The sequence below is a fragment of the Falco biarmicus genome, chromosome 6 (assembly GCF_023638135.1).
Source record: "Falco biarmicus isolate bFalBia1 chromosome 6, bFalBia1.pri, whole genome shotgun sequence".
Classification (NCBI taxonomy): domain Eukaryota; kingdom Metazoa; phylum Chordata; class Aves; order Falconiformes; family Falconidae; genus Falco; species Falco biarmicus.
The window spans coordinates 71,258,302-71,267,273 of NC_079293.1; the positions used below are offsets into that span (position 1 = coordinate 71,258,302).

The following is an 8,972-nucleotide window of genomic DNA, read 5'->3' on the forward strand; positions in this document are numbered from 1 at the left end:
CTACCCCCTTGTCTGTCTGTCTGATACTGCCTGTGTTTCTGCTTTTGCCTGCATCAGGACTGGAGGATGCCCTGGTTTTGTCGGCAGGAGACTGTTTCTCCTGCAGATTCCAACTGTGGTGTAACCCTTTGGGAAAAAAGTATGTTTTTATGGAAAAGTTATGTTCAGGAAGGAGTATGTTATGGGTTACTTAGGGTGATATTTCTTAGGCACTTCATCATGAGTTATCTAAGGCCACAGGTTATTAAGCCACCCACCCTCAGTGGCCTATGAAAAGAAACTTCCCATTTCCAAAGGGCAATTAATCTCACCTATATTAGGGATTTTTTTTTAGGATGAGATGAAATGAAATGTGTTCTGCAGGTGCACCTGTTTCTCTCCATTGTCAATACCACGAGCCGGAAAACATTCATTCATATGCTGACAACTGGTTGTAGAAACTTAAGGACAGAGGCATCCCGCACTCACTGGCCAAGACATAAAAAATTGTAGGGAGCAGCAGGAATAAACTGAAACTTTGTCCATCAAAAGACTGAGCAGATAGTTCAGTTCAAATGCATAAAGATGGTTAGATAACAGCTATTTCATGTGTTATTGGTCTTGGTTGGTATGCTCCCTGTTCAACATTTCCTTCCTAAAATGCTCTCCATTCAGCTGCACATTCGTATGCCACAGAGGCATGTGATGGTCCAGATACATAAAAGTAAAATTTGAACAAACATATATTAGAAACAAGACATGCATATCTTGCAAGACGGTGTGATAGCAATGTACTCTGCTCAAAATGAAAGGTCTAGGACCTCAGTAAATCTATGCAGAACACTGCACTGGACCTTAGAGATGTGCTTTGGTTACAATTCTTAAAATTCCCTTACTATCACTGACGACTTCTATAACTGCTACTATTTCTCTTTGTAACTATCACCAGTTCACAATTTCTTTTCCACTTGTTCTTTATGTTTTAATAAACACTATAATTATTCACAGTGGCACATCCCTGCAGGGACTTCATGCTGCTCTGGTCTACGTGGCCACACCTGTTTCCTGGCGTGTGAGAGAAGTGAATGATGCACGATAAATGTGTGACACTTGACCTTTAGCTAAGGAAGAGGGTCACTTCTCCATGTATTTTTCCCCAACTGAATAAAAAGGATGAAAACTTGCACAGTTGAATTAAAGGTTATTTGCAACACAATAAAATACAGAAACTCTTGGGAATAAATTGGTCTGTGTGTATATATATATATATATATATATATGTATATATTTCTTCTTTCTGGTATGCACTTAACACAACAAAAAAGTGTTTGTGTTTTGATTTAGATAAAAAAATAATAAAGGTAATGTATAGAAGATTTAAATACCTATTATTCATTCAAAACGTAACATATATTATTAAAACGTCATCATGTAGTCAAATTTTGAAATTATGTAAACTGGGATAGGCTTAGCTTTAATGGAATAATATCAGTATTCACTAGTTTGAGGGTTTGATCTATATATTTTGTGACATCTTCATATGAGTTAACATGTTTCTCCATCTTTCTTTTCTTCACTTACTTCAAACACCAGTGAACTTTGGACTGGAAGCCAAAAAAAGTGTTATCCATCCACGGTCAGCATCAAGCAATAGGTCAATGAGATTTTCTTTATCATCAGAAAAGTCGTATCCTAATGGTCTTGCTGCCTCACCAGATAATGGTGCACCTTTCTCAAACGGTTGCTCACATTCAAAACCTGGAGACCTGGTCCATTCCTTGGTCAACGATGACATAGAAAAACGGGTGCATGTGAACAAGGATGGAAGCTTGTCCGTTGAGATGAAAGTCCGTTTCCGCTTGCTAAATGATGAGACTTTGCAGTGGTCCACTCAGATCAGAAAGTCCAATCTGATGAACCAGATGCCTTGCCAAGAGTCAGGCGTAGAGGAGGACAGTGGTGTAGACCCCATACAGAAAATGAACCCAGAAGCCAGCTCAGAGGCAGATGAATCATTATATCCCTGTGATATTGATTCTTACATGTCAAAACTTGAGGAATCAGAATGTGATGAGGCTCATTGTCACAGCTGTGGAAAGAAACACCAGGACTATGACATTTGGAAAAACCCCATGCACACATCCCAGAGGGAAGAGCCCAGAGTACAAAGCACCTGGCACACACGGTCATCATGCTCCAGCACATCTTCCCGGAGGAGAGTAGTCCACAGAAAAATGGCATCCATGGATAGCCTCCACACCACGTCCAGTGAGGAATTCTCTGAGCACATTGTGCAAGAGTCCTCATCCTACTCAGAGACTATAGAGAACAGAGTGGCATACCGATCCATTAAAAAGTGTATGTGTCGAAGTGATCTGTCTACAGGTGCTTCCAATGGAGAGGACCAACAAGAATACACTCGGACAAGCACGGGCAATAGTCAGAGACCTTCATCCTTGGGTTTAATGTCACATTCAAGCTGTGAAAACAACCTGGATACTCAAGACGCCCCTGAAGACCATGAGGCCAGCAAAAAAAATTTACAAAATGAAGATGAAAGTTGTTCTGAAGTTTCCTCTGTGAAATGTCTAAAGGATGATATGGAAGAGGTTGAAAGCAGCAGAGTTGGGAGTGTCATGTCAGGATCTTCTCTGCAGTCCAGACAGAGCAAGAAGAATGTATGTGAGGAAACAAGTAGTGTGGGTAGGAGCATGTCCTCCTCAAGCCTTCAGAACACAAATCAAGAAAATAACACTAAGTGCTCTACTCCTGCCAGCAGTGTGCACAGCAAGTCTAGCAACTGTGCTACGCCAAGAGCAAAGAGCGAACAGGGTGACCACTCTGATGACAATGTAGTCTCCTCCTTCTCCAGTGAGTCCTGCCCTAAGAAAGAGGATGAAGATGCTGAAGCAGAACAAGGAGAAAATGAAATCAATGATGTCAGCTCAGTGTCAGCAAAAACAAAGCCCAGCCAATCAGTTAGAGATGAAAGCAGTGACAGTGAACGATGCTCTACGCAAGGAACCTCCCATTCCAGAGCTAGTGACAGGCACAGCAAGAGAAGTGACAGCAATGAGATCGTTCTGTGCAATGCCTCTTGCTCTTCCAAAGGATCCAAAAAGAGCAAACACAGCTATATTAATGTGGATGCACAGTCTGAAATGTCTGTGTCATCACTTGAATCCACTTGGAATAAAAAGAAGAATTCCCTACATGCAGATGATGCGAGATCATGCAGCAGGGCATCTAATTACTCCAAAAGCTCATGTGAAATCAAGAAAAAATCTGTCGGAGACGCCATGTCTCATAGGTCAGGTTCTCTTCACTCAAACATTTCATTTACTAGTGAAGCAGAGGTAATTGCAGGTTTTACTGAGGAGAAAAGCTTGAAAAGTACAACCAATGCCTACAGTGAATCCTCAAAAGGCTCAAAGAAGAGAAGCCATAGAGAAGAAAATAGCAAGACACCTTCCCTCTGCTCGAGCGTTTCAAGCCCTAATGAAAAAGCTGGAGAGGGTCATTCCAAGATTAATTCAGAGGCCACTTCAAGACAGGGAAGTATGAGTGAGAGTGTTTGTTCAAAAAGTGTCCACTCAACTGGGACTGGCATTAGGAATGGAAATCCTGCAAGTGTCTTTTCAAGAGCCTCTTCTAAGTCAGAAGTAAAAGGTAAATGTTCATTGACACAGACATCCCAGGAAAGTAACGATAGGTATTCACAGTCAAACGTATCTCAATCTTCAAAAGCAAGGCCAAGAAAAACTACAAATCTTCATGTGAAGATGTCAAACTCCAGCCGAGCGTCATTGTCTGAGAATTTGTCGGTATGTAGTATGCATTGCCCCGTCCCACCAAAAGGGAAACCGAACAGCAACAAAATACGTTCAAACATGTTGAAGAATTCCTCCATTAGCAGCATAGGTACTGAGTCAGTGCTGACCACAGGAAAAGAGCAGAAAGAAATTGTAGATTCCTCCAAAGCCACTTCCTATGGGTCTAAATCAGCTGCGACTGAAATAAATGATCAGGAGAATAAAGAGATTGATGATTCTTGCAACAGAAAAGTTGAGGAAGAGTTAGAAGACACAGGCGTGCAGGAGGAAGGGAGCGATTTAATGCCATCTGCTCTACCAAATACATCTCCAGAAGAAGTTGTGCAAGAATGGCTAAGTAAAATCCCGTCAGAAACATTGCTTATGAAATATGAAATGGAGGACGGTGCAGAAGAGGAATGTAATGAGGCAACCACCGAGGTATCGAACAGTATAAATACAGAGGAAATCTCAGAGAATGAAAAAGCTGAGAAAAAGAATGTGGAGGAGGCTGAAAATGAGGCAAAGGGTGAAGAGGGACAAGAGACAGAAGAAGGCACTGCTATTAATGAAGAGGCTGAAGTATGCGTGAATCAGGAAGAAAGCCCTGAGGCTTTGTCCGAAGCTGCCAAAGCTGACCAGGCAGAATGCAGCCAGTCAGTTACATCCAGCCAAAATAACAACAGAAGAGACCTTCCAACCTCTGTCAAGACTTCTGTCCAGATCATGAAGGCCTTGCTCAGTTCAAAACATGAAACAAAATTTGACCGATCACACAGTTTGCCTGAAGTGTCCCCCACTATGGGAAGAAAACTGAGTAACTCTGCCAACATTTTGATTACTTGTCTTGCCAGTCTCCAGCTCCTTGATGAAAATTCAGAAGATCCATCAGATACATCAAAATATTTGAATAAGTCGAGGTATATGGAGCTGCTAAATATTTTTCAGGCCCTGTGGTTTGGATGCACAGCTGAAAAAAGTGGTCCAAGTTCAGGTCAAGAGGCAAGTGAGCAGGCAAAAACAGCCTCTGGGTTTAAATCCCCCAAATCTGTAGATTATGACTTCACCCCCCTGTCCTCCTCTGGGGTCGATGTTAGCAGTGGTTCTGGTGGCTCAGTAGAAGACAGTACCGCTGGTGCCAAGGACTGTGCCTTAATGGCACAGAAAACTGCTGGATTCAAATCAGTTGAACCAGTGGAAAATGTAGAGACTGGCACGGAACTGACTGAGGCTGAGGGGCAAAGTAAGGAGGAAGAGCTGTCATCCCGACCTTCCACAGCCTGTTCAAAATCAAAAGGTGAGGAAAAAGCACAGTCTACTAGAGGGAGCTCTGTAATTCAGGAGGCAGGAGAGAATAAGGAAGATCAGTGCAGTAACTGTGAAAATGGTCAGGAGGAAGGGGGAGAAGGTGGAAACCAAGAAAACAGCAAATTAACTGAAAGTGGAGAACAAGAAGCTGAAGCTGTGAATGATGAACTTCCAAAAGAAAATCTTGAAGAGGAAGCTGATCAGCTAGCCACTACGGATGATGCAAATGTCAATGATGCTGATTGTGGGACAGAGCTGAAAGCAGCTGTAGAAGAACAGCTTGGAGAAGAGTCTCCAAATGACCCAGAGTCCAAAGTCGATATGACCACCAGTATGGACACAACCCTTGTCCAGCAGAAGTCAGCGGATCCAGACCCAGTTTGGGTCCTGAGACTGCTTAAAAAAATTGAGAAGGAATTCATGGCTCACTATGTCAGTGCCATGAATGAATTCAAAGTCAGGTGGAACCTGCAGAACAATCAGCAGACAGATAAAATGATACTAGAGCTGAAGGAGGAAGTGAGTAAAAGGATACAAAGAAGCATAGAGAAAGAGCTGAGGAAGATCAAAACCAGAGCAGGAAAGAATATGCCAAGACCTCCAGATGAACCACTCAAGCATGAGTCAACACTCCAAATTGAGCAGAGGAGACGGCGATTGCAAACTATACATAAAATGTCACTCTTCAGTGAGAAGAATGGAACCCAGACTAGAACCCAGAGGCTAGAGAGCACATCAGACTTACCATTTGACGTAGATGAAGATATAGCATTTGATGCAGCATTTGAGGCCAGTACTAGTACACAAAGTAGTGAGGAGGAATACTGCCCATGTGACTCTTGCTTGAGGAAAAAAATGGCTTCCAAGCCAATAAGAAACCCAGTGGTGGCCACCAATGCCCCAATCATGAAAGCATTTGATTTACAGCAAATCCTGAGGTTGAAGAAAAACGACAATGAGGAAGCCTGTGTCTCAGAAGCAGCCCAGGATACCAAAACAATTCCCAGCAGTTCTATGGAGGAAGCAGCAGAAAATGGCAACCCAAAAGAGGAGAATGATGCGGGTGAACTCCAGCCAAATGAAATGGAGGTGGAGAGCAATGAGGAAAAGGAGGCAGAATTAAATGATGTAGGCAGCTCAGCGTTGAACGGAGATGGAGAAGGACCTGAAACAGCAGAGAGTCAAAACTGTGAGATGGAGGATGAAGAAACCAAAGAAGAGGAAAATGAAGAGGCAGAAGAAGTGGGGGAAGAAACAAAAGAGAGAGAAGAAGAGGAAGATGAAGCAAAAGAGGAGGAGGAAGAGAAAGAGGAAGAAGAAATAACGAAGGCAGAAGAAGAGGAAACAAAAGAGGAGGAGGGAGAAACAAAAGAGAAAGAAGATGAGGAACTAAAAGAGGAAGCAGCAGAGGAAGTGGAAATAAAAGAGGAGGAAGAGAAGCAGGAGGAAGGGAAGGAGGCGGAAGAGGAAGAAACAAAAGAGGAGGAAGAGGAAGTGAAGCAGGAAGAGGAAGAGGAAGTAAAGGTGGAAGAGGAAGAAACAAAAGAGGAAGAGGAAGGGGAAGTGGAAGAGGAAGAGGAAGTGAAAGAGGAAGATGAAGAAACAAAAGAGGAGGAAGAGGGAGTGAAGGAGGAAGAGGAAGAAACAAAAGAAGAAGAGGAAGAGGAAGAGGAAGTAAAGGTGGAAGAGGAAGAAACAAAAGAGGAAGAGGAAGGAGAAGGGGAAGGGGAAGGGGAAGAGGAAGAAACAAAAGAGGAGGAAGAGGAAGTGAAGGAGGAAGAGGAAGAAACAAAAGGGGAGGAGGAAGAGGAAGTGAAGGAGGAAGAAACAAAAGAGGAGGATGAGGAAGTGAAGGAGAAAGAGGAAGAAAAAAAAGAGGAGCAAGAGGAAGTGGAGGAGGATGAGGTGGAAACAAAAGAGGAGGAGAAAGAGGAAGTGAAGGAAAATGAGGAAGAAACAAAAGAGGAGGAGGAAGAGGAAGTGGAGGAGGATGAGGAAGAAAAAAAAGATGAGGGAGAGGAAGTGAAGGAGGATGAGGAAGAAAAAAAAGATGAGGGAGAGGAAGTGGATGAGGATGAGGAAGAAACAAAAGAGGAGGAGGAAGAGGAAGTGAAGGAGGATGAGGAAGAAAAAAAAGAGGAGGAAGAGGAAGTGGAGAAGGATGAGGAAGAAACAAAAGAGGAGGAGGAGGGAGTGAAAGAGGAGGATGAAGGAAAAAAAGAAGATGAAGACGTTAAGGATGAGGAAGAAACAAAAGAGGAGGAGAAGGTGCAAGAAGAGGAAGATGTAACAAAGGAGGATGAAGAAGCAAAAGAAGATGAGGAAGAAACAAAACAAGAGGAGCAGGAAGTGGAAGAAGAGGAAGAAAACCCAAAAGAGGAGGAGGAAGAAGCAAAAGAGGAAGAAGAAATAAATAAAGAGGAGAAGGAAGCAAATGGGGAAGAGGAAGATAAAGAAGACACTCAAAATGAAGAGCAGGAAGCTGAGGAGAAGTCCAAAGCTGAAGATGAAGCTGACAATGAAGCTGAAGAAGCAGAGGAGCCAGAGGATGAAGACATTGGAGCTGATGATGTGGAAGAGATGGACATATGCAGAGGAGATGCTGGCTCTGGAACTGACAATAATCCTGAAGATGTTGCAGAAGGCAATGAAGAAGCTGAGCAGGATGAAGCTGAGGCAGTGGAAGACACAAATCCAGAGTCAGAAGGTGAGGCATGTTCAGCTGAGGAAAACAACAGTGAAGGAGATGACAAATATGATGAGAATGATGAGAAACCTACCAGTGATAACCCTGACAAAGCACATGAAAAACATGAAGACAAAGGCAACAACAAGGTTTCTGAGAGTGCCTCAAAGATCAAAGGCAAAAAAACCAACAAAAGACTAGAGACTCTGAACAAAACAGCAGCCTATTCTTGTTATTCTTCTGTAAGAAGCTTCTCACACAAATCCCAGAAGGGGTCTGAAGATGAAGAGGAATGCAAAGATGACACTGACTTTGTGAACAACCATCCCAATGGAGAGGCTCAAACTGATGAGAGCAGCAAACCCTCACAGATGTATCCTGACAGTGAGGAAGAAGAAGAGGACAAAGCATCTTCATGCACTGATCCTTTGGGAGATGAGGACCCAGCAGATGCCGAAGGTATAGGTGCAAAGGAGGTTGAACACACTGATGAAGTTCAGGCTTCTAAAAAGAAAGAAGACTCTGATCATATTGACCAGGATGACCTGGACTTCTAGAACTGCTTATCAAAACCAGTATTTTTCTTTCATGCTTTCTTTCTTTTTTAAAGGTACACTTTCATTGCATATTACAGTATCTCCAGTGAGTTAAGCCATTATAACTGGCTTTTGTTCTTGAGTTAAATGTGGTAAATTTGCTCTTGAATCCTGTGAGTAACATTGCAATTACCTGCCCTCATTTCTAGAGGGCTAGTAAATTAATTAAGTTGTAGTTGTTTCAATAGGAAAGTGGTTTGGGGAAAGAGAAGGCTGTTTTGTTTGTGATAACTTCTTGTTCCCACTCTTTAAACCATGCTGTTTGCTGCTTGAGTAGTCTGTGGCTCTGCTGGGCATCATCTCTGAGTGACTTCAGGATGCCTTTCACCGGTTGCATGCCATTTTCCTGGAAAGATTGCCAATGCACAGAAATGCGACAAAATCTGGATTCATTGCCAAAGTCTGGTCAGAGCCCACAGAGACGTACATTCATTTCCCCCCTACCCTGCCTTACCCTACCCTACCCTACCCTATCCTACCCTACCCTACCCTACCCTACCCTACCCTACCCTACCCCACTTTCTCTGTACCCAGGAAAAGGTCCTGAGATATCAAAGTCTTTCCCCACTTTCTCTGTTTTTTTCTTTAGTA

The 8,972-nt window shown here is 43.0% G+C and overlaps 1 protein-coding gene across 7 annotated transcripts in view; it reads left to right on the forward strand.

Annotated features, from left to right (window-relative positions):
• RP1L1 (RP1 like 1) overlaps window positions 1-8,342 on the forward strand; it is a 44,760-nt gene extending 36,418 nt beyond the window's left edge. For 4 of the 7 annotated variants that reach the window (XM_056344711.1, XM_056344709.1, XM_056344715.1 and 1 more), the window contains one exon: window positions 1,573-8,342. In XM_056344711.1, the coding sequence (XP_056200686.1) occupies window positions 1,573-8,342 (6,770 nt within the window). The remainder of the gene's footprint in view (window positions 1-1,572) is intronic. The other 3 variants (XM_056344713.1, XM_056344714.1, XM_056344712.1) reach the window with 3 other exon arrangements.
• The last annotated feature ends 630 nt before the right edge of the window (window positions 8,343-8,972 follow it).